The following is a 27,457-nucleotide window of genomic DNA, read 5'->3' on the forward strand; positions in this document are numbered from 1 at the left end:
TTGCCTATTTTCCTTTTGATTTATCTTTGTGTTCATTTTTAAATCTTATTGTATAAATATTATCATCATTTTATATATATTGCAAGTGTTTTCTTCTCATTTTTTCTGTGTGCTTTCAGTTTGTATATTTTGTTCTTTTTCTTGTCCATATAAATATATAAAATTTTCATTGCTAATTCTACACTGAATGATTTCTCAACTTTATATTTTAGAAAAACCTTTCCTCAAGCCAAAATTACTGAAATATTTTTATATCTTTTATTAATTTTTCATTTTGTTTTCAATTTCTAACCTTTAATCTTTAAAGGTTACATTTTTCTTAGAGGTGCATTGACAGACTAGGATGAGGTAGGCATGGAACATTTTTTTCCTTCAGATTGAAATCTAGCTGTCCCAATGAAAGCTGTTCATTTGTTCACTGTTTCACCACTGATTTGACATACTTCATATATGGTGAAATAATGTATATGTTAGACTGTTGCTGCCCTTTCCTTTGCTTCATGGATCTATTTGTTGATTCTCACTGGAGACTGTTTTATATACTGTAACTCCCTAATTATTCTCTCAAAATTTAATGACATTTACTCTCTTCAATGTGTTGTTATTGTCTTGAGTTTTTAAAGTATGAGTTTGAATGGAATTGTATTGAATTTCTACTTTCATCTCGATAACTATGAGAATGCCCTGTTTTATATCTGATGCCAGTGCCCAGGCTCCATGCCCAGTGGTAGACGTGCACTTCTGTTAGAGAACCGTTCCTCAGTTGTTAGCCAGGAGGCAAACGCCCCAGGTAGCTCTTCTGAAATGGGACCCTGGCCAGGCTATGCTGTAATCCTTCACTTAATCCCATAGCTGGCCTCACGTGTCGTAACTCTTCCCATCCCTGTTTCTAGCTGTGCCATCCCTGATCCTGGGTCAGCCATGGGGGCAGAGGGTGCCTTTTGCAGCAGTTCCCTTTCAATGTATTGCTTTCTGAGTTGTTCTATTCTGTAAGGTCTCTTTACTACTCTAATTTGTGATTTAATTTCATTTCTATTCCTCGTTTATTACTTTTCCAATGCTACTATAGATACACTTTTTAAAAAATAAATATTTTATCTGCCACCCTGAGCCTGCAGTTATTCATTCTTTTAATTTCCTTTTTTTCCCCATTGTTCCTCTTTACCATACCAAATTTTTAGATCTTTTCATATGCCTCTCTTCTCTCATCCTATCTTTATTTATTTCTTCTTTTCTAACATTTTGTTTAGAGACTTTTGTTGATGTATCGAAACTCTGCTAATCCCTAGTGTAAATTATCTAGTAAATACCAAAACTCTCCGGTCACTTCCCTTTTTATCTTTGTTTTCAAGATAGAAATAGATGTTTATTTGTTTGTCTTTATTGTATCTCTTTACATAAATTCTCTCACTCTGATAATGACTATTTAAAGATATCTGAAACTAGAGTCTGTATCATGTAAGTTGTTTCTTCCTGATGAAGCATATTATGATATAATTGAATGAATGATTTTGAGGTATAAATTAGTTGCAAAAATGAAATATAAAACATATATCGCTCACTGGTCTTCACAGAATGAGATTTTTTTTCCTTCACAACATTAAAATAAATATGCACATCTCTAGCTGTTATACCAACTGCATATGCTAATGTGACTTATGAAAAGTTAATATCAAGTTTTTTGTATACTCGTGATGTTGGTTGTTCCCTTCTATCAGCTTCATGAAAGTACAGATGGCTTTTTCTCATATCATCCCTAAAATATTTAAGTAAAAAATAACAAGTATTTATTGAATTGAAAAAATATATAAGATAAATATTTTAAAATTATTTTCCAGATTGTTCAGCATAGTGAACAATCACAACAATGAATTGTTTGTGAAATAGGTGCTTTAAAAAAAATCTTTGGTTTCATCTACCTGAACTAAATGTAAAACATATATAATTTAAAAAATAAAATTTAACAGTCAACATACAGATTCACATATTCCAAGTATCACACATATTTCCATAGTAAAGCCTTGGAATACATTCTCCTGTTAAAATAAATTTGTAATTTAGAAAACACATAACACATTCCACAGATTTCATTACTTTCTTAATTTAAAATATCATTTTATATAACAAAGTTTCTACCATATTTTACTTAAATAAGAACCCTCTTGAATCAGAACTATGACATATTACATATGTCTCTTGTTATGAAATCTTGTTGTGTCAGAGAGCTGAACAAAATCCTCAAAATGCTAAGAAAATGTTCATCAAAATTCAATCCAGCTCTACTGCAAATTTCCAGGAAAAAAAAAATCGTTGCTTTGCTAATGTAAAAACAAAGCACTCAATTGACCCTTTCAATCCTAATGATTAATCATAAAATATGATGCAGATGATTTTGCAATCCCCCCCAATTAAGTGTGAGCATAATTTTGTCTCTGCCTTGATCAACAGAGTGACTGAGTTTGAGAAACGATATATGCGTCTGTATTAAAGATCAACATGTTAAATACAAGTAACAAAATGTAACATGCTCCTACAGTTAATAGTCCTATAACTTCTAGCCTCGCGAAAGAATTTTGGGCATTACAAGTCTATAGTCACTTTCCACAAACATCAACAAATCGATTATTACTTTAAAGATGTTGAAAAATCTGAACTTTTGTTACTCATTTCACAGAGAAAAGAACAGCTCAATAACAAACTATAGATCCATGTGTTATTGTTTAGAGGTGATTGTTTATCCAAATTCCTTGAACACTCTAGAAAAATAACATTTTCTCCTAAGTTGGCTATTGGAAATAACCAACGCATTTGTGTATATCCTTCTACCTGTTTCTTATTTTATTCTACAAAAGTCAAGTTTCTAATAAGTATCATAAACTATTTTATTTGGCTATCCTCAGTTTGCTATTATTATCTAAGCCTGTCCAGCAAGCTCCCTGGCACAACTTTACCATCAACTCCAGGGATTCAACTAACAGCATCTTACTAATGAGTGAAAATAAGAAAACTCATAGCAGATGATTATCTCAGAATCCTTTATTAATGATAATGTAGTAACCTACTCCTATAATTTAACTAGAGATAATAACAGTGGACTATTGAATGTAGTCCACACTCAAACAGAATAATGATTCAACAACTAAGTAAAAAGTGAAATGGTAGTTTAACAATAACAACAGCAGTAAATATATATAATAGTATTAGTAATATAAATTGATTCAGCATATATTAATTCAGTGGCTACCAGGTGCCAGGAAAAAGTCTTAGCACTGCCAATCCACTATGAACAAAAGAAACATCACTTTCTGCTCTCATGGTCTTAGTGGAGGAAGGCACACATTAAACTAATAAAATATACACATGTCAGCAAGGAAGGTAAACAGAGTGTACATTGGTAGTGAGTGTTCTGTGATGGTTATTTTAAATAGGTTGAGCAGGGAAAGACTCACTGAGTATAGACATGAAGGAGATGAGGAAGCAAGCAGGCCATTTGGTCATCACATAGAATAACATTTAAAGCAGAGGGAGGAACAAGACTAAAAGCATCATGATGGGAGAATATTTGACACAATTGGGGAGCATTAGCAAGAAGACCAGCGTGGCTGGAGCAGAGTGGATAGAGATAGCATATTAGAATAGTACTGGCGGGCCAAATCACATAGCGTCTTACAACTACTGTGACCATAATAATTAAGTTTACCCAGGACTCTTCTGGTTTATTCCTGGTGTCCCAGCATCCAACTCAATTTAGTATTAGCATAAGAATTTTGTATTTTTAGTTTAACTATTATTATTAATGGGTACATTATAATAAACTTGAGGGGTTTGAGAGCTAATTTGCACCTCCCGCTTCTGCTGTTATCCTCTAGTCAGATGTAAGACACACACATGTCCAGTGAGCACAGTTCTCACTTTAACCTATAATCATTTCATCTAAAAAAGCAAAACAACTTTCTCTTCCCAATCCTTCCCACATACAAGCAACAACTTCTTCTGAAATACAGTATACAGAGAATTCAAAGACAAAAATAAATGTTCACTGAAAGACCTTGTTGGCCAACTGGTATACTTGTTATGCCGGTCCATTATGCTGTGGCCTGTGCTTCTCCTCTCCTTGTGAGATGCAAATGGGAACAAATATAGCAATCAGCATTGTCAGTGGAGATGTGGGAAATCACGGGTTAGATGTACATGAAATGTATGTGAGGAAGAGAAGATGAAAAGTCCTGCCAAGAACGTTTAATGAAGTTTGAATACTCTTCCTGGGTGTCTTACAAATTAAACATGTAGTTTATAAATATTGTGTTATATTATGCATTTTTATTTTGCAATAAAACTTTTCAGCAAATATATCTCAAAACTGAAAATGCCTATTAAACGAAAAATTAAGTTCTGAATTTCTATGAATTTTTGTTTTAAAAAGTGTTGATGATGAATACATAACTTCTATGAAATATTTATCAATCTTTACCATCAGCGATGGGAACTCTAGTGATATCACTGACCATGTGGAAACCAGAAACACAAAAATGCTAAAGAAGCATCAGTATCTGCCTCAAATTAATAGTGAATTCTCTGCTTGAAGGCAGTCATTTAAACTGCAGAAAATCCCTTCGTATAACACTCTTTTAAGCATGATTTTTCATTTAGATCAAATGTGACTTTTAAATTAATGTACATTTTCAATTTCAAGTTTTCTTATGTGTGTTGTAAGTGAAGTAATAGCTGTTAAGATTTTGGTCCACTAGCAAAAGAAGAACTTTAAAAAGATCAAGTAATGCCATTTTTACATTAGAGTGATCAGAATGTTTTAAATAGAAAATTCATTTATTGCAATAATGATTTGAGTGCATGCAACTTGTGGACCCCCAGTCAAGTTTTTGGAAGTTCACTTGGATGATGGTAAAGCATTGGACATTTGATCATGTTATCACAGACTCAGTTAAAAAGTTCAGCGCTTAAGATTCAATTATTTGTTCCTATGGTGATAATTGGAATACAGAGTTTGGTGGAGCACATCATCATGACCAAAATATGTGTTTTACTAAAGTAAGAAACATACAGATAAAAATGCATGCTTTGCATTGGTTTTAGTATGCACATAAATCATAATTGCTTTCAAAGACACTTTAATAGTCTATGAATTACAATGAAGGCCTTAATTGTCAAGTTGTATGCTGTACACATGCACACACACACATTCACAAATTATTCAATCATTCTCTTATTGATCCTACAGGTGCTAAGGGACCTTTTGGGGAAAAAAAAGTAAGACTCAAGTCTTAGGTCACTGAAGTAATGAAGTCTTTAACATTTCTATGGATAATACTATACCAGCTAGACTTTTTCAAATTATGCCCTGCTCTTCCATTTAAAACTCTAAAACTCAAGAAGCATGAAAGTTTAAGGCAATTTGATATAGAGGCAATCAGTTTACAGAAATCTACAATTTGATCTCATCTTTTTATCTCTTCATAAATATGTTATTCAGAATTGTTCATATGAAAAGCCAATAAATGGAAAATTTTTAAGTATATCAAGCTAATTAATTATTATGTTTTTATTCTAGATCATATGATGTCGTATCTGTGAGCTATCTTAAATTTTCAGTTTGCTGTGATTTCTTATTTTAAATAACTATTTATGTATATATTCATATATTACATTTATATATTTATATATACTTTATCTAAACCTCAATTTATATACATTTTTTGCATATTTTTTCCTAAAGTAGGTTTCAGATTTTTCTAAACATCACATTCCACAAAATCAATATTCATCCCTGATCCTAATTTATCAGTCAGAGGCCATGGCAAGTAAATTATCTTAACTTATTTTCCTTACTCCTACCCTTACGAACACATTGATATTCATACCCATCCTGACTTCCTTCCCTCTCACTGGATGAGGCATCTCTCCTCCTAAATAAGGTGTATTCAACTTCTGTTCTGGGTCCCTGTTCCTCTTGGTTCTTTGATACTTAATTTATTATTCCCACCCTCTTATTATTACATCTTGAGCTGTTCCTATTCTACTGGCTTTTTAGCTCAAGTATGTAATCCCTTTTTAACATATGACTACTCTGTATTAAAATGACTTGGATTAGTTTATGAAAACATGTGCGATGATGAAAGTGTTATAATAATCACAAATTACAACAGGAATGGATAAAGGATAGAGGTTCAAGACCAAAAGGAAAACAGAAAAACAATTCCCAGGTCATTGCGGAGTTGCAAAAACATGAGCAACATGTGAAATTGAGGATACTTTCATTTTTAATTTGAAAAATCTCTATGGAAATGTATAGCTACTTACCTTCTCAACTCTTTTGTCTCTTCACAACTACATTCTTAATAAAATGGGCTATTCTTTCACTTTTCCATCTCCTCTTCAGTGCAGTTGGGGTTTTGACTTTACTCTCCACTGACATTGCTATTGTCACTGATAAATTGCTAAGTGTTAAGTCACGTAGTTTTAGCTGTTTTCACCTACCTTAAAAGTCTCATCTCCCTTGGATATTAGAAAATCAATGTCTCCTATCTCTAAGGTGCTGCTTATTATATATCTGGATACATTCTCCTTAGTCACTTCTTTTAATATCATTTTTTCTTAGAATTTCACACTCAACTTCGTTCATTTCATGTATATATACTTTCTTAATTTTATAATAATAATAGTGATTTGTTGGTTGTATGCTAGGGAATATGCAAAATACTATCACTTTATGAGTTAAGCATTTTCTCCATTTGCCGATAAGCAAACTCATGATCAGGGAGCTTAAGATTTGCTCAAGGTTTTAGTCTCATAAAAGAGCAAATCCATGTCTGTTGTACTGCAACATGATCGTTTTTTTCTTAATTTAAGTTATTGAAGAACAGTTGATTTACAATGTTGTGTTAGTTTCTGGTGTACAGCAAAGTGATTCACTTCTATATATATATATATATATATATATATATATATACATAGTTTGCATTTGCTAATCCCAAACTCCCAGTCAATCCCTCTCCCTCCCCCTTGGCAACCACAAGTCTGTTCTCTATGTCTGTGAGTCTGTTTCTGTTTCATAGGTAAGTTCATTTGTGTTATAATTTAGATTCCACATATAAGTGATATCATATGGTATTCGTCTTTCTCTTTCTGACTTACCTCATTTAGTATGAGAATCTGTAGGCGCATCCATGTTGCTGCGAATGACATTATCTCATTCTTTTTTATGGTGGAGTAGTATTCCACTGTATATATGTACCACATCTTCTTTATGCATTCCTCCGTCGATGCACCTTTAGGTTGTTTCCATGTCTTGGCTATTGTAAATAGTGCTGCTATAAACATAGGGGTGCATGTATCTTTTCAAATTATAGTTTTGTCCAGATATATGCCCAGGAGTGGGATTGCTAGATCATATGGCAATTCTATTTTTAGTTTTTTGAGGTACTTGCATACTGTTTTCCACAGTGGCTGTACCACTTTACATTCCCACCAACAGTGTAGGAGGGTTCCCTTTTCTCCACTCTCTCTCCAGCATTTTTGTTTTATATTGGAGTGTAGTTTTTTTACAATGTTGTGTTAGTTTCAAATGTACAACAAAGTGCTTCAGTTATACATATACATATATCTATTCTTTTTCAGATTCTTTTCCCATATAGGTTATTACAGAGTATTGAGTAGAGTTCCCTGTGCTATACAGTAGGTCCTTGTTGGTTATCTATTTTATATATAGTAGTGTGTATATATTAATCTCAACCTCCTAATTTATCCATCCCCCCACACCTTTCCCCTTTGGTAACCATAAGTTTGTTTTCTAAGTCTGTGAGTCTGTTTCTGTTTTGTAAATAAGTTTATTCATATCATTTATTTTAGATTCCACATATAAGTAATACCATATGATATTTGTCTTTCTCTGTCTGACTTACTTCACTTAGTATGATAATCTCTAGGTCCATCCATGTTGCTGCAAATGTCATTATTTCATTCTTTTTTATGGCTGAGTAATATTCTATTGTATATATGTACCATATCTTCTTTATCTATTCCTCTGTCAATGGACATTTAGGTTGCTTTCATGTCTTGGCTATTGTAAATATTGTGCAGTGAACATTGGGATGCAGGTATCTTTCCAAATTATGGTTTTCTCTGGATATATGCCCAGGAGTGGGATTGCTGGATCATATAGTAGCCCTGTTTTTAGTTGTTTAAGGAACCTTATGGTTTCCTTTGCTGCAACACAACTCTATGTTCCTTCTTCTTATTCTCTTTTCATGATTTTGATCATCAAGTGTACACGGATTGCTTCCGACCATCTTCTTCCATCTCAGATTTCTCTGTCCATGTAGGTTTATTTGACTACTTAGTCTACATTTCCATGTTAACGTCCCATAGGTATCTCAAATTTCACATTCTAATACTAAACTCATTTTCTCACCCTTTTCTAAACCTGTTCACTATCTTTATTCACTAACTTGATGAATGGAAAGACCATTCACTTTCCCATCCCCTCTGACAATGCATTTATTCTCCTCTGGTTATTCTGCATTAACTGCATTAACTGTTTTCAAAACATCCCATAGCAATGTGAATCAGATGTTTTCTTGTCTGCCTTCTCAATTAAGATACTTGATGGCAAGGACTCTTATCTTGCTTTGAGTCTCTGGACTCTAATGCAGTTCCTGATACACAATTGTAGTTAATAAATGCATATTAAGTAAGTGAATTGATGCAGGTGCTATACCATTCATAAAATTACTTTTCTAGGTATATGGATTTTCCATGAAATGTATCTCTCTTTCTTAGGCATAGCTATTTTTTTTTTATTTGATTCTAGTCAAAGTAATTTTTTTTTAATAGATGTGTAGATGTATTTCCTAATTCAAAATAACTTCTTACTTCACATTCTAAAGTTAACTTGGTGGAATGATCTGATGCATATAAAATAAAACTCACTAAGTATTCCTTTGTTTATATTCACTCAAAAATGACTTGAAAGCATTTGATACTCATTTTAACACATTATTTTTCCAATAATTACGTGCACCAGTCAAAAAAGGAACAAATATTTGGATTACTTTACAGAGCTTATTTACTGACTTCTTTCTATTTTGTATTACACTAGGGAGAATATTGAAGTTATTTAATGACATAACATCATAGGTTTCCCAAGAGTAAATATTCACTCATTTTCTGTCTCTCATCTTTTGTCATTTTTCTCTGCCTCTCTCCCTTTTTCTTCTAAAATACACATACGTGTACGAGATGTTTTTGAGATTTCCAGAGATAATGAAATTAATGTTTCAATTATTAATGGCTCATTGGGATATATATTTTCTCAAACACTCTGAAAGTTTTTCTGAATATGATGAGAACAGCATTAAATTTTATTGGGTTCATAATGATGAGTCCAAATAACATTTTGTTTATAACCATTCCACTTGTTTACATTAAATGCCCCCCCAAAACAGTATAAATTCATCTTTCATACAATATCCTCAAAAGACTAGCCAAATTTGTTGAAACAGGTGAACTTCCTTATTTACCTAAACTTTGTAATTTATTGGTAAAATAGATACAAGATGGCAGGACATAGTTATAATTACTTTTACTTTAAGCTGAAATGATGGGGAAGGTACATTACAGTTTATGAGTTGTCACTTTGAAGCTGACATTATCAAAATCCACAGAAAAAGATGGCATATACCCCCCCCCCCTTTTTAAATATATAGCATAGAGAAACTTTGAGGGACATAATTGCTTCATGCATAGATTTTGTCAGATTGGCTGCAGCAGCAGTAATAATATCAATGACACCAAGGTATGTATAGATACAGTTTGGGTATTAGAAAATGAGTTGGAAGGTATTAAGAATTGATTTTCTAGACCAAAAAAAAAAAAAAGTTTATAAAACAATAGCAACATCACAGACCAGAAAATTCTGCCTGATTTTAGTGAGACAGTTGTGAAGCCATCTAATCCTATAACTGTAAGAATAATATATAACTGTGTACATACAGGTATGACTATGAATTGAGCTGAATAATAAGAGATAAGTATGCTGTATCTGGCTCAAAATATTTAAATCAAAATGCAGACCTTTCTTAAGGCAAGCTCTTTAAGTAAACTATTTTTTCTAAACAAAGAGGAGGAAGAAGAAGAGGAAGAGAGTTGATGACATATGATAAAATCATTTTTGATCCTTCAACCTTGTGTTTCTTTAATACTAATGAATGAATATGTACAATTAAATGAGCATTCACTCTGGAGTATTATGCTAACAGTATTTATCAATCACACATTGGTTTCCTTTAAGTATCAAAGAACATAACTTTATAACATATAATGTACAATATGTACACTCTTTAGTAGCCATACATTTATTATATTTATATGCTCAATCTGGTACATCAAAATTAGATATAAATGACAGGTATCACTTATTTTCCTTGAATAATAAAATGTGCTATTGGAATAAAAAAAATTCCTACACATTGTCATTTAAGAAATGTCGTTATAAGACACTTTCCAAGATAATGGAATCAGTACTGCAGTTTTTCTTCTGTCTTAACGAGTTGCTCTAGTGTGCTTGTTAGATACTATTGTCAGGCACTAATTTTTCTGTATCAGTTTTATCCTAAAACTTATTTAAAATGGAGAGTAGACTTCTGAATCTTAGATGAAATATTTTGATTTGCTTTTAGTGGTATTAAGCATTATAATCTTACCACCCACTCTTTTTTAGTGTGTGCTATAGTGGTGGCTGTTGAGCATATGTGATAAGAAGGCATTGGACACAGAGCTACTAAACACACATTAACATAGGTTCTTTTTTCAAATTTAGCTATCATGGATAAATTAAAAAACTCTAGGAGAACCAGTGCTATAATTACGAACACTGAAGACTCAAGAATCATTATCTGCTTTAAAAATCGTTTTAATTTTTTAAAATTTCCATAAAATGGCAAAAATAAATTCAGGAGCCATGAATGATTATTTCATTACAAAATGTTCATACCTACTAGTTCTTCAAGTGAAATGTTGAAATTGTTAGGTGAAACGTATAGTATACAGTACTAAAGTTTCCGCAAAGGGGAGTCTTTTCAGACACTCCACGTGCCTTCATCTTCCCCATCGTTAGGATGACTTATGAAGTGGGAGCCTCACATCTGCTGGTCTTTGCAGCTTAATGAATGAAAAGTCAATGGTCACATAAAGCCCTGCATTTTGACTCTTTCCACGTCTCTTGCGTTTGTTTGTTCTCAATCAGAGCTGTTTTCCTCTGAACTGTCCCCAGTGCCATAAATAGGTCTCCTAATAGTATCAGCTTGGAGGTAGAAGTCTCATCACTGCCCATCCAGCTTTGCTTGCTAGAAAATTCTCTTGCTGACTATTTTGCCAGAATGCTGTGGGTGGGAGAGGTGGTAAAATAGAGGAGTGGCAATCTGACCTATGAAATATGTTTACTACTTTTAATAAAGATAAAATAATTAAATTAATAATAACCTCTGGATAGTACAATGCAATTTACGTACGCCCTTTGTTTATTCCTTAAAACAGCCCAACAATGTAGGTGGTATTAATTTAATTTTAAAGATAAGGAAACTGAAGCTCATAATGATTAAATAATTATCCAAGGCTACTATTCAAGGAATGAATGAAATAAGGAATGAATGACTCTCCAGGGAAAACTGCATGGATGCAGTGGATTAAGAAGTTAAGATAGAGAAGTCCATTTTTCAATCCATTTAGCAATCAACTTACAGAGAGTAAGCTGATCTGACAGTCACATGGGGTTTATGTTTGGGGTTAGGATGCTGCTGAAGAACCAAAGATGACAATTTTAAAAGAAAACAGATGAAACATCATCATGGATGGAAGAGCAATGGTGAGTCATGTGGATGGTTAGGCTTTCACCAGAAACAACTATGGTAAACTTTTCAGCTACTGGCATAATTTGAAAAGCTTTTGTAGGTTTCAGTGACAAGGTCTTTGAAAACTTAGGAGATAGACAAATTAAAGCCGAAATGTAATTGGTAAAAACTGATTTAGAAAGAATTAGAAAATAGGATCTTTTTCAGTAATAACTAAAGGAATTGAAACAATTATTTAATACCTCTTAATTTAAAAAAAAAGAAATCAAAGACTCACTAGAAATTGGATAGTTGATACGCAAGTGCTACCAGTTTTAAGGAACTTCCAAAATTATATAGATGCCTCCAAAAACTGGAAAATAAGGGCATATTCTACAATTCATTTTATGAGACAGAAAAATTTTGATAAAAAGTTAGACAGGTGGTATGAAGAAGAAAAATAGTAAGTCTATTGTGTTCATGAATGTAGATGAAAAACTTCTAAACAAAATGTTAACAAAGCAAAACCAATTCTCTATAACAATATTAATAAACAGTGTCCAGTTTGGGTATATGAAAGTATTATAAGAATATTTTAATAATGCAGAAATATGTAAGTGTATATGCCCACATTACCAATGAAATGAAATCATCTCAATATCTCACAAGGTGCAGAGAATATTAACATTGATTCATAATAAAAATTCTATATAACAGAAATAGAAGAAAACTTTATTAACTGTATGAAAGGTGTCACTCAAAAAAAGAAAAGAAAATCCGTACAACAAACATCATCCTAAGTTGGGAAATTCTGGAAGTATTCCATTTAAATTCAGGGACAGGATATGGATATTCTGTATAAATACTCTAATTCAATAAAGTATTGACGCTCTGGCCGGCACAATAAGCCAGGGAGAGAAATAACAATTATAAGGATTGAAGATCACTAATAGTACCATTGTTATTAGCATATGATACAGTTGTTTACATAGAAATCCAAATGAATCTACAAACATAATATAGGCAATAGAAAAGAGGAGTAATGTGGCTGTTTGTAAGATCAATATATAAAAGTCAAATATATTTATATATACCAGCAACAAAAACATTAATTTTAATAAACAATTTAAAAATTTAAGATACCAACATAAACTTTAAAACAACCAAGAATATATTTAACAATGACCTGCAAGCAAAAAAATGTTGTAATTTATTTAAGGATATTAAAGAATATCTAAGCTGATTGAAAAATCCTATATTCATGGATGAGGAATTAACACCATATAGATGTTATTTCTCCTAAAATTGATCAATAGACTTCATATAATGCAATTTTTTTAAACATTTATTATTTTTTTGTGTGTGTTTTTATTTTCACCCTTATGGGATATGACAAGTTAAATTTAATATGTATACAGTAAAGCAAAGAAAAAAATAATAGCTAAGATTTCATGTTCAATGAGACATAGATTAACTATAAAGCTATAGTGTTGTAAGAGTGTGGTACTGATTCAGAGATGGACAAATTCATGAATAAAATAGAACAGAGTCTAAAAAGAAAAATACCCACATATGGAAATTTGATTTATAATGGATTTGCATGATAGAAAACTGAATTATCCAAAACATGAAAAGATGGATTTAAAAATGAAAAGAAAAATTGTTGCACAACACCCAAAAGGAGACGAGAAAGGGAGGATGGAGAAAGAGAAAGGGAGGGCAGAGGGATGAAAGAAGGCAGTGAAGAAGGGAAAAGAAGAAAGGGATCACTACTAGACAGAACCACTCTAGAATATTGTGGATATTTTATATATATTATATATTCTATTCTATTCCAATAACTCACACCATCCTACCTTACATCACCACATAAAATTTCTATGTCAAAATTAAAACTAAGGGGCTTCCCTGGTGACACAGTGGTTAAGATTCCGCCTGCCAATGCAGGGGACACGGGTTCAAGCCCTGGTCTGGGAAGATCCCACATGCCGCGGAGCAACTAAGCCCGTGCACCACAACTACTGAGCCTGCACTCTAGAACCCGCGAGCCACAACTACTGAGCCCATGTGCCACAACTACTGAAGTCCGCATGCCTAGAGCCCATGCTCTGCAACAAGAGAAGCCGCCGCAATGAGAAGCCCATGCACCGCAACGAAGAGTAGCCCCCGCTCGCCGCAACTAGAGAAGCCCGCGTGCAGCAACGAAGACCCAACGCAGCCAAAAATAAAATAAATAATTTTTTTTTAAATTAAAACTGAAATTTTAGGAGAGTAAATGTGAATTTTCTTCTGTCCACTGAGGAAACATTGTTTCTTACACAAAGCAGGCTAAAGTGCTAGCCATTTATCAAAGATTGATAAACTTGAATACATTAAAACTAAAATGTTACTTGTTAAAATATACATTAAGGAAAGTAAAAGAAAAAAACTTTAAACCTATAGGAAGTATTTGCCAAAAAAAAGAAATAAAAAAAACCCAAAAGGATTAAAATCAAAAAGTAAAGAATTTTTACAAATCAACAAGTAAAAAAGGAGTAGAGAAAAGATATGAAAAGGCATTTCACAAACGAGGAAACACATAAAATTAACAAGTATGACATTACAAGTGTTAGGATGGGCTCAGCACAGTTTTTTTCCACCTTTTTTTTTTTTTTTTTAATTTATTTTTGGCTGTGTTGGTTCTTCGTTTCTGTGCGAGGGCTTTCTCTAGTTGTGGCAAGTGGGAGCCACTCTTCATCGCGGCGCGCGGGCCTCTCACTGTCGCGGCCTCTCCCATTGCAGAGCACAGGCTCCAGACGCGCAGGCTCAGTAGTTGTGGCTCACGGGCTTAGTTGCTCCGCGGCATGTGGGATCTTCCCAGACCAGGGCTCGAACCCGTGTCCCCTGCATTGACAGGCAGATTCTTAACCACTGCGCCACCAGGGAAGCCCTCCACCTTGATTTGCATACATACTTTGGTACAACTTCTATAGGAAACAGTTTGGCATGATCTTGTAAAGTTGCAAAAGTGGTCACTGTCCATGAGCACTAGAAAATATGTCCAGTAATGCATTTTTTATGAGAACATAAAGCTAATCAATCCAAATATCCATTGTATGGATTTTAAAAAGCATATCCACATAAATGGTATTAAACACAGCAGTAGAAATAAAATAACTCTTCAACTACACGTGGATGGAAATTCACCTGCTACATGGAGGAATGTTAGTAACAATGCTCAGATGAAAAAGCAACATACAAACAATGTGTTGTTTATGGCATACACATGATAACCTGAATTTCAGAATAGTGGTCACCTTTGTTAACGAGGAAGGGGGTGCTATAGGGAAAGAACGCAAGTATATGTAAGTTATTAGGAATATTCTACTCTCTGGGTTGGGCAACTGGTATATAGGTGTTTATTATATTGCTTATATAACAGCAAACTAACCAGTGATAGTCTGGAAGAAAATATTTCAACATGTCTAACGAAAGGTAAATGCCCACAATACAATGCATGAGGAAATACAGGAAAATTTCATGTTCTAAATATTTGTGGCTCTTAGTATCAGGGGATGGGATTTTAGTTGATTTGTTTACATTTCTATTATATTTGCACACTGTTTGTATTACATTAACCAAATATTTTTTTCTAATGATGCTAATTTAAATAAGAATATCACTCATAATACTTAGAGTTTATAAGATAATAAAATACAACTTATGGAAAAGAAGGACAAGGCTTTAAAGATGCAGTTCACAAAGGAGGTCACACATCTATAAACCTACAAAAATATGTTCAACCCACTAGTAAACAGGCATGTGATTATGCAATAACAGCACCATGGTATTTTTCACTTATTAAAGAAACATCATAAAGTTGTTTATATGTAGTGTTTTGGAGTTTCAAGGAAGTGGGCCCTTACATTTTCTACAGTGGGCGCCATTCAGAGGGTATCATAATGTTGTAGTGGAATATTTCCCTTATAGAAGATTAGCTTTCAGAACATAATGCACTTGTTCACATAAATGTATTCAAATAATGTTAACTACAATACCTGTTTTTTTGTGATAGTGAAACACTAAAGAGTTTAAAAGTACATGAAATTACTTATTTAATCATAGAATATACACCCTATTTAATACAGTCACTTATAATAAATCTTTATATATACACTGACACAGAAAGATCTCTGACATTTTTAAGTCAAAAAATGCACACGGATAAATTAAAAGGATGTATAGCATAATCCCATTTATGTTAAAAATGTGTGTGATAAAATTTACATGTGTACATTTATATATGTAATCCTATAGAAAATTTTCTTGTGGTATTCGCAGGGGATGGGTTCCAGGACTCTCCATATACCAAAGTCCACAGATGATCTAAGTCCCTTATATAAAAAGGCATAGTGTTTGCGCATACTTTAAATCCTCTTTAGGTTACTACAGTACGTAATAAAATGTAAATACTATGTAAATAGGTGTAAATACAATATAAATTGCTTTGTAAATATATAGTTGCGGCTCACCAAATTCGAGTTTTGCTTTTTGAAACTTTCTGGATTTTTTTTTAAGATTTCGATCCCTGGTTGGTTGAATCTGCAGATGTGGAACTTGTAGATAGGGAGGGCCAACTGTATTATACTGTTACCATTGGGGCAAGAAAGGTGAAGAGACACATTCTAAATATTCTGTCCTATTTCAATTCTTTTTTTTTGCAAGAAAATAGGCATGTATGATTGTATAACTGGGTGCATTACCTGCCTTTGTAATTTTCCCCAAGGTAGGTTGCATTAATAAGCACACTGCATGCAGTAGCAGCAGAAGCAGTGGACATTTATCACAGCTGACCCCGCAATTAGTCTTGAGTATTCCTGGGTGGCAAACACTGCCAACCAGGTCAAAAGACAGGGGGAAGCCTGGCTTCTAGTTGCAGATTCAGTCAGAAGGAAACACTGAATACAGTTGGCTAAAACCTCATATGCAGCCTGATCAATTTCTCCCAGTAATGGAGAAGGCAGAAAACTCTCAAAGACATATTTACTGACCTATTGGTCACATTTATGTAATTATTCAAAAGAATTGTTTATCAATAAAAATTAGTAAATGAAACAATTTTGTATATGTCACTCTGCATCATGTGAACTGCATACCGCATATGGGAGTATATCTTAGTGAAAATTATTATAATTTATTAACTTTATTTTTTTAACTTTAGAGTTGATAAAAGAAAAAATATATTTATTATAGAATATAGAGTTTATAATGACAATATTTAACTTAGGACATGTTAATACTTTTATTTTAGAATTTCATTCTACATAAGAATTTAATGTTTTTCAATAAAATCAAAATCTTTCATTAGATGAAATGCTAAATATACAAAACTAAAAATGTCCTAATTTTGAAATATCAATCATGTGCCATAACATGCTTATTTTTCAGGTTAAACTTTTTCCGTGATGTTCCTGATTTCAGAGTGTTAGCCTGCGGTGGAGATGGAACTGTGGGGTGGATTTTGGACTGCATAGGTAATGAAGACACACATTTAACGTAGCTGGGGTGAGAGTGGTAACCTTAAATTCTGTGTATTTTGTTTGTTTATTTAATGCATCCATATCTTTGGATGTGGATGCATTAAATAAACAAAATACATAGTGATACACTTAGACATCTGGAATGTTACACACTGTTTACTGGCTTAATTTATTCTTCTATATTTGAAATTTTTAACTGACAAAAAAATTTACAAGTAACGAGAAATTCTTCTTTTCTCATTCATTTCTCTTGGAATTTAATAAGCCCTCAAATATTTCTGGATCTGCATTGACCAATCTTTTTTAAAAATAGGCCTCTTCATAAAAAGGAAAGATTGATTCAAAAGAAGTTTTACTATCTATATATATTGAAGCAAACTTTTATTTAGTCAATGCAGTTGAGAATATTCTACCTTTTCATACCCTCAAAAATATTCAAATTAAAAATGAATACATATTGTCAGCACACTTTTGGTAAGCATAGAATGACTTTAATCTAACATATTTTTAAAAAAGGAAAAACAGGGAGAATTGTATTCTTTGGCCTTCCAATAAACAATGTCAGTAGTATTAATATATTTAAGGAGAAAACCAGAGTTCAAGAACTGCAAAAATTAAGGAGTTGCTTGAACAATGTCTGAGAACTTGTAAGAATTTTAGTGAAAACAGGAGGATATTGTTGGTTTGCATTAGCCCTCAAAATCTAAGCCTTGGTTAGTACACTGTGGCACATCCCTACATAATCTATTCCCTCCCCATTCCTACACACCCACATATGCTTACTTTGAAGGGCTGAGAAGGGAGAAAAATAAAGAAAAGTAATATATGTTTGTGAGATTTGCTCAGTGATTCAAACAAAAGCATGTGGAATTTCAGTGGCAAATATATTTACTGGACTCAAACACTATGTTGTATAATGTTGAACCTCAAACAAAACCTGGTAACCTTTTACGTCGTTGACTCTGACACAGAACAGCACAACCATTGTTAGCGTTTTAGTAACTTTTAGAATTCCACTATTTTCAAAATATTTTATTCCTTAAAGTGTACCTCGAGTTGATGTTGCAAGGGACTTTTTAAAGGAAGCTACTTCTCCACTCTGCTTATGTCCTTGTATGAATATTCCTGTGTTGCATATAACTGCATCCTTGAGAATTTCAAAGGAGTTAATTCAGACTTGCTACAATTTTTAACTGAATTAACATATTTAAAAGGCTTTCCTCATGCATAAATCTTGAAAATTCCTGTCACTGTGAATTTTGGTATTTATTTGTTTTATAAATTGCTAGAAATACATACAAATTAATCAATTTATAATTGTATATAACTATAAAATAGAACGTTTTATGTTTATAAGTACCTGGTGGAATGCCTTCCATGCCAAGCTGTGTTTTTTTCATTGTTGTTCTGTCTGTGATCAAAAATTTATTTTATTTCAATTTTTCAATTCTACAGAAAAGGCAAATGTAGTCAAGCATCCTCCAGTGGCTATTCTGCCTCTCGGGACCGGCAATGATCTAGCAAGATGCCTGCGATGGGGAGGAGGTAAAATAGCTAAAACAACAAAAAAAATCTTAAAAAACAGAGATATAGTACAGAGCACCCTTCCCCAAAAAACTAAATCCAGCATTTCTTCACTGCATGACAGCTGCCATGTGATTTCAGCAAACGTAATTGCTGTCAAATATGTAGTATAATTTTGAACAATAGTCTAGGGTAGAGAAACAAATAGTGGACCAAGAGTTAGACTGAGTGCTAATTATATACTTGATGGGGCAGGCAAGCTTCCAACCCTCTTTGGTTTTGGGGTTTCCAATTTAAGAAATGAGATAAGCATGGGTTAACTCTAAAATAATGTTCAGATTTGTAATCTCTGAGTGTGTGAGAAAATCACAAACAAAGGAAAAAAATTGAAAGGCTAACAAATGACTTGTCCAGGAATAAGTACAAGAGGTAACACATTTTCTAAGACCCACTCTGCACCAGGTGGTCTGTTCTGCACTTGGGGTACAGGGTTAAGAATAGAAAGAAAACAATATCTGCTTTCAAAGGGGCCTTAAATTCTAGTGGAACATGAAGTCATGTGTAAATTGTGAGACTTCCTACTGACAAGTAAGATGATAATCAACATAATGAACGACCTCACCTAGGAATTGACGAGGTGACATAAGAAGAATCCTAATAGGTGGATAATGACAGAGCCATATAGAACTGGGGGCGGATGTTATAGGCAGAGGGAACATCAAGTCCAAAGGCCCAGAGATACAAAGGCATTTGACATACTGAAGGAACTGAAAATGGAATAGTGTAGATGGAACAGGTGAGTAAGGGGAGAATATTTCAAGATGAGATCTTAAAATAATTTGAAGTGTCATTAACAGGCTAAACTTACCTGAAGATATCAAAGAAAAGAAAACCATATTTTGCTAAAGAAACAAGAACATAATCCTAAATATTTTTAGCATCTAAACTCAGAGAAGTTTGAAAAGTGTCTACTAAGACAGTGTAAATCAGAAGCCCTTGGGGAGCTTGTTAAAAATATAGTGGACTGACCTTACTTCAAATATGCTAAATGGAAATCTCTAGAGATGGGGCCCGGGCAGTTGATATTTTTTTTTTAAGCAAACTCCCTAAGTAACTTGATTTACAACAAAATTTGAGAAGAATTGTTCCATGAATACCTGGGCAACTTGTGAACTCTAAGATGTATATACATGTATTTGTGTATTTGACAGAATTTGAAACCAAGTTAAAAACATGGTATATGATATATTTGTAACTTTCATTAAAGATATAACTTAGTAGACGAATATTATAAAATACTGAGTTAAATTGTATAGAATCTAAGGATAGATATAGATAGATAGATAGATAGATAGATAGATAGATAGATAGATAGAATGAACCATTGCTTAAGAGATGCTCATATTTGCCAATGTTAATATATGTGTATTGATTAAAAGGAAGAGAATCATGCATGCAGCTTCTTACGTATTCCTCTGGAAATATTTTTGATATTTGAAAATTAATAATTTTATTTTGGTTTCAAGCTGGCAAGTGACTTAAATCTCAAAATTGATATAGAAGTTCCATTCAGGGCATCCTCTAATTATTTCCTTATAAACAGTTTTAAAGATATTCTTATCAGTGGCCAAAGACACATGGATTATAGTATATGTCAAAGTGTATATTGATGATGAACTCTTTGTGCATGTCTAGCATGTGCTGGCACTGTTCTAGGTGGTGGATATTAAATGAGAAAATAAATAAAGGGTTCTTACCCTTTTGGAGGTTACATTTTCATTGAGTACACAGACAATAAATCACTGAATAATGAAATATATAATTACAAAATAAGGTCAAGGATATGAAAGAATCAGAGTGTATTTTCAGAGAATAACCGAGGGGAACTATTCAGCTATATGGTCAAGAAGACCTCTCTGAGGAAGTAACATTTAAGCTGGATTTAAAATATGAGGAAGAAAGAGCGAGCTCTTTGTACTGAAAGGACTGAAGGAAGGCTGATGTAACTCTAAGAGGTCATGGGGCAGTGGGTAGGTATGGCCTCATGGAGGTGAATAGGATGACATTGGAGAGATAATCAGGAGCCAGATTATGCAGGTCTTAATGGTCATGGTAAAAATTTTATGTGATTGACTTTGAAGCACACAGTGAAACTTTGGAAGAGTTTCAGAAGCAGAGTGGCACAGTGACATTTGTGTTTTCAAAGTAGGTTAATTTGGGGGCATAAAAGACTGTTAAGAAAATGTGGCAATGTGGGGAAGCATAGTTTTTGAAAAGAGGATTTGGATTACCATTGTATTTAGAGGATAAATGGGCTGGGCTAGGGCGGTGGTAGTACAAATGAGACAAGTGCACAGACTGACATTTTCAGGGATAGACTGATACAACTTGCCAATGGATTGGGTAGGGACTTTGGGGAAAGTGAGGTATCAAGGGGGACTGCAAGATGCCCAAGGTGAGCAATTAGGAAAATGGAGGTACGATCTGCTAGAGTTTACTAATAAAGAAACATGCTCTGGGGTGGGATTATTTCTTGTCAGGTGTCTAACTTTGAGCAAGTTGCTTAACAACTGTGTGCTTCAGACTCCTCATCAGAACTTGAAGAAAATAATGGTATCTGCCTTGGAGGTTCTTACACCCAACTATCAAGTTGTTTCCCCAGTGTCTGGGCTGAGTCCTTCCTGTAATTATAGTAATTATCATTATGCTTAACATTTGGGAAAGAAATTACTTTATTCAACCAATAATCATTTTGTTCACGTAATATCACTGGAATCTATTGACTGGAAGCTTAATTTTTTTGAGTATATTTACATATTTTGGAAAACATAACACTGTACAAATATAAGATGTTGTAGGGCATTTGAAAAAAATACTTAATTTACATTCTCTTTGCAATTTTTCTGGCAATGATTAATCTCTCAAACAAAATTCTGAAGTTTATTGTAAGAAAAATGTTGTTTTGTGAAGAGTAAGGGGGTAGGAGGCAGAATTTTACATGGAGCACACTCTTACAAATATATGTTGTTGCTTTTCTTTATGTGATTTTAAATTTGTAAAAATTTCTATGACATTTTAGATAGAATCAGTCATTATGATAACATCATATCATTAAAGCGAAGATAAATACTAATTACGTTTTCATTTGGTTTCTTAGCCTAGAGTGATTATAGGCTTTAAATCAAAATAATGGAAGCAAAATAGCATCATTCTTTTCTGGAACAAGCTTTGTTTGCATATTTAATAAGTTTAATTTATCTTTTTTTAAAAAATATAATCTTATTGAGTTCAGGAATCCTATTTATAGTTATGGATCATTATTAAACAAGCTTGAGCACAGATAAATCTAAACAAGTAGGGCATAGATATTTGTTAAATGGGGAACTACAATTTGGAATTCTTCACCTTTGCAAATTAGCACTGAACTGCAGATATGATTCTCCAAATAGATTTATTGCCTCTCTCTTTCCATTTTTACTTGGCTAGAAGACTGATTGATACCAGCCTTTTTCATACTTAGCCATTAAGAACTTTGAGAACCTATCCAGTGCTAAAGAATTTAAGTTAATTGACCCTACTTAATCTAGCTGTATTAATTCTTTCATTAAATTCAATTCTATTATGTTGTCTCCTGGTCGGTTGCCATTCCTACATTTTTCTAGTGTTATGCTGAACAATGCTTCTGTTAACCTGAGATGTAGCTGAGGACAAGCTCAATGTTTGTTTTAGAGCATTATCATTTACTCATATTTCTGCTGAGTGGGTTTGTATATAATACTATATATTAAATATACTATATTTTCATACTATATTATACAATATTAGTTTAATGTATATAAATTCATTTATATCTAAAACCATCATACTTATTTTCAAACAAGAGTAGAATTTGGAGAATAGGTGAATATATTTAACTGTTTTTAATTCAATGCAATAGGGAAACATATATATATATAATTTATTTGGAGGCGTTAAAAGAAATTAAAAATTAAAAAGAAAATAAACATTGGGAATGAGGGTGGAACTATTAAGAAACACCTGAAAAATAAGTACGCGTAATTACTATAGTCTTGTAGTTTAAACAATTCAGTGTTTTATCACTGAGTACAATTATATGTATATTATGTAAGTTCATAATTTTTGAATTATGCTATAAAATATGGTATGACATTTACTGAAATGATTTTTAATACTTTTAATGTTTATATCTGTGTAATCATTGTTTGTTGTACTCTTTGCTCTGTGTATTGAATGGTGTATAATTAGTTTTTAGACCTGTGTAATGTAAGAAGAGATGGTAGGCTCCAAGATACGTATTCCTGGTTTCTGGCTGCTTTGCCCCTCTGATAGTTAATTCAACAAATACACCATAAATGTAATTTAATGTTGGCATATTACAGTGCCTATTCCCTTTTCTTTTAATGCAATCAGTTTTTCCAGAGTTATGTGTGCTAACACATCTAACGAGGACTCATAGCCTCTGGCATTTTCTTGTTCAACAAATAAATTATTAAAATATAGAATGAAGTTGGACACAGAAAAAAATCTATGAAAATATTGTTGCTACTCAAAATATCATTGTAAGAATGTGTATAGAGTTAGAAAGATTATTTAACTTAGTATAACATTTCAAATTCTAATGTCATCGTCAGTATTATTATATTGTTGAAAACTTTCTATTCTTTTGCCTTATATACTAAGACCTTTTATGCATTTTCTCATTTTTTTTCTCACTTAATTCTCACACCAAACCTAAGTTTTTACAGAGGAAGAAACTGTTTAGAATGTTAAAAGCAGACACTGAAGTAAATAACACAGCCAGGATTAGGCTACAGCCCTAATTAACTATAATGTTAGATACTAAAGGTACATTTAAGAGAAAGTATAATATTAAGCAACAAGTTTCTTTTCTGGCCGTGGTGACTATCTATAGTAGATTTATTTAAAAATGGATTTGTTTGACATTTACTGTAGGGCACACCTGGTAAAAGGAACTTGTGGGGAGAAAAATGAAAATAACTATAGTGCACCATGCTAGCTCTGTGGTAGGGCTAGTTTTGAGAACTGTGTGCTGTGGTACTGTACAGAATCTATTATTTTGGGATGGTGGCTTCTGGAAAAAAGTGTTATCAAATATAAAGCCTGCAGAGGGAGTAGAAACAAGGGACAAGTCTAAAGTGGCATCCAGGCTTTTTACTATAGCAACTGGGTGGAGGGGAAAGTCAACTGTCTTTCGGAGGGAGAGTTCACAGGAGGATAATAACAAAGCACATCATTAATTCCACTTTGAATAAATACATTGATAAAAAGTTTTGTGAGGGGTATGCATTGGAGATGTTCATTTGGCAGTTGGCTCTACTGAGAATTTGTCCCACAGGAGCAAAATATGAGTTACAAATTAAAGATAAAGATAAAATATTGGTATGAGTATAATAAGATTATAGTTAATTCTTCAACCTGTATTAGAATTTGCTTTAAAATGCATTATTTAGCTTTAGAATGATACACACATATTCACACGCTTAAACGTATATAATTAGAGCTTTTGTTATTTGGTTATTTTTTTCTCAAGATAATTTTTTTTTCATTAGGTTATGAAGGTGAGAATCTGATGAAAATCTTAAAAGACATTGAAAACAGCACAGAAATCATGTTGGACAGGTGGAAGTTTGAAGTCATACCTAATGACAAAGATGAGAAGGGAGACCCAGTGCCTTACAGTATCATCAATAATTACTTTTCCATTGGCGTGGTAAGATTTTCCACTAACCATTCTTTTTTTACCAGTTCTGGATAATCACTGATGTAAACTCTTATACTATGAAGATTTACTGATTATAAATAATTTATTTTATCTTTGTGTCAGCAAAACACCTCTTCTAATGGGTAATAGTAAAGCTTATGAATTTATTTAAAGTCAGAGAATCAGTGATGAATTTTTCATGTGTTAAACAAAGGAAAGAAACTATATTTTATGTAATTGGCTTGACCATTTGTGTTAATAAAATGAAGCTTAGAATGGTTTATAAGGTAGTTATAAGTTTTAGAGTATAAGCTACAGTTTCACATTACTAAAAATGTGAAAACAACGCATCAAATTTTTTCTTATTTTGAAATCTACATTATAATATCATAACCTATTAGGTTTTTATTTACAGACATTATTTTAAAATTTATGGTTTAGTGTAAAGTCTAAGAAAAATGCTGCTAGTATTCTCAAGTGGTTAATAAGTCAAAAGGTTAATTTTTCACTTTCTTGAAAAATTTGAGACCGAAATTAAAATATCATTTGGCAATTTAAAGAGTTATTGAAATTTCAATCCCTAAGAAATTAATAATTTTAACAGTAATTTTACTTGTATTTATATATATTACCCAGTAATTATGAAGTCTTAAAATATATTATCTACAGCATTACATTCCATTGAACATATTTGCCCAATATTAATCTTACATCACGTCTCATTTCTCTCTTATGCATGTGCATGTGCACACATACACACACAGACACAGCTAGCAAACTATAAAAAGCATTGGTTGGTCCATGAACTTAGGAGTCAAGCTACCTTTAGCAATTTTTTTCTTCTTAGTGTGCATTCATTTGCCTGTATCATGGTAGTTATTATTTTCTCTCTCATAGTTGTAAATAATGTGATTATACATTTAAAGAGCCTCATATAATGATGCATAATGAAGGCTAAATATACAATCTTTACTAATACTATGATAATGATTATTATTATTTGCAAGAAAAATGTAATGCATTTGATCCATTAAAATTCTATTTATATTTGATATGAATAACAATATTTTAACAGCTTTATTGGCAAATAACTTACACACAACCTAATTCACTCATTTTAAGTAAACCTTTTAATGATTTAATAAATCTATCCCATATTAGAGCATTTTCATCACCAAGACAAGAACCCTCATGCCCACTTCTAGTCAATTCTGGGTCCTTCCCCCAGTTCCAAGCAAAGCTCTAATCTTTCTACCTCTAAGATTTGCCTTTTATGGATAGTTCATATAAAAGAAATAATACAATATATCGTCTTTTGCATCTAGCTTCTTTCACTTCACATAATGTTTTGAAGTTCACTTATATGAACTACATGAATACTGTATTCCTTTTATTGCTGAGTAGTAAGTATCCCGTTGTGTGGCTATATCATATATTGTTTATCTCTTCATGGGTTGATGTACATTTAGATTGCTTCTGGTCTTTGGATAGTATGAATAATGCCACTGTCTTGAGTCCCTATAGTTAATTTTTTATTTTGGTTACTGTACTTTTTGACTCAAGAATTTCTATTTGGTTCTTTTTTATATTTCTAGGCCTTTAATTGATATTTTCTATTTGAATAGTCATTGTTCTTATACTTTCCCTTATTGTTTAAGCATAGTTTACATTAGTTTTTTTTGATCAATTTATAATAGCTGTTTTGAAGTCTTTGTCTGCTAAGTCCAATATCTAGAGTCCATCAGAGACATGGTTTGCTTTTTCCAAAGTATGTGAAACACTTTCCCATTCCTCTGCATGTTTGCTAATTTTTTGTTGGAAACAAGAGATTTTATATAATATATTGTAACAACTGTGGATTTGCATTCTCCCATGGGGGTTATGGTTGTTCCTGTGTTTGTTTAGGGATTTCCCTCCACTAATTATATGGAGACTTTCTCCCCTGTAGTGTATGGATATACTGATGCCTCAGTATTTTTGTTTTTGTTTTTTCTTCTTGCTTTTATATTAATCCTGGCTTCTAGGGATCATTCCTGTGTCAGCATGATCGACCAAAGTTTGTGCTTAAACACCTTGAGGCAGTGCACCCCTTTGCCACTGAATCTGTATGTTCATGGGGGAACACATACAAACTGCAGGCAATTATTAATCTGATTCAGCTTTTAATATCTGCTGGCCTTTTTGTCTCTTCTGCTCCTGTAGAAGGCCTGTCACTTAGCCAAAGATGTATAAATAACTATGGCCCTCTTTGGACTTTCCTGAACATATGTGCGACCTTGCACATGCATATAGCCTTTCAGACAGCCAGGAATATGTGACAACTTATCAAGGCCCATTATGGCTGTCTCATTCTCAAGATCTCCTTGAATATCTGGCTAGTTGTCTGGTTAGTTGCTTGCCTTAATCATTTTCACAAACTGAGGCAAGCTGCTACGTTTGCCACTGAGATTACTATTATTTTGGATAACTCTGGGTCATGGAGTTTTTCCAGCTTCCACTCCAAGTCATGTTAGCTCCCCCGACAGTAAAGTTGCTTGCTTTCATAACTTGCCCTGCCCTGGTAGATCTATAGTACTGATGGAGGTGGAGGGTAAGGTAGCAGCTCAAGGTTGAAACATCACAGATTGCCAGTGTTCTTCTCTTAGTTTCAGTAGTTTTTCTTGAATAAATAGTTCTCAGTTTGTTATGTGCCTTTGATAAATTTTCAGTGGTCCTCAACAGAAGTTATTTCCTTTCCATCACAGGAGACATTTGGCAGTGTTTGGACACACATTTGATAGCCATGGCTAAGAGAGGATTCCTACCGGAAGCTAGTGGGTAGAGGATAG

At 33.0% G+C, this 27,457-nt stretch overlaps 1 protein-coding gene across 3 annotated transcripts in view; it reads left to right on the forward strand.

The window, feature by feature from the left end:
- The window catches only part of DGKB (diacylglycerol kinase beta), a 943,764-nt gene that overhangs the window by 521,911 nt on the left and 394,396 nt on the right, over window positions 1-27,457 (forward strand). For all 3 annotated transcript variants that reach the window (XM_082398294.1, XM_082398295.1, XM_082398296.1), the window contains 3 exons: window positions 17,271-17,356; window positions 18,818-18,907; window positions 24,478-24,638. In XM_082398294.1, coding sequence (XP_082254420.1) covers window positions 17,271-17,356; window positions 18,818-18,907; window positions 24,478-24,638 — 337 coding nt within the window. The remainder of the gene's footprint in view (window positions 1-17,270; window positions 17,357-18,817; window positions 18,908-24,477; window positions 24,639-27,457) is intronic.

Source organism: Balaenoptera borealis (genome assembly GCF_965194805.1).
Source record: "Balaenoptera borealis genome assembly, chromosome: 7".
Lineage (NCBI taxonomy): Eukaryota > Metazoa > Chordata > Mammalia > Artiodactyla > Balaenopteridae > Balaenoptera > Balaenoptera borealis.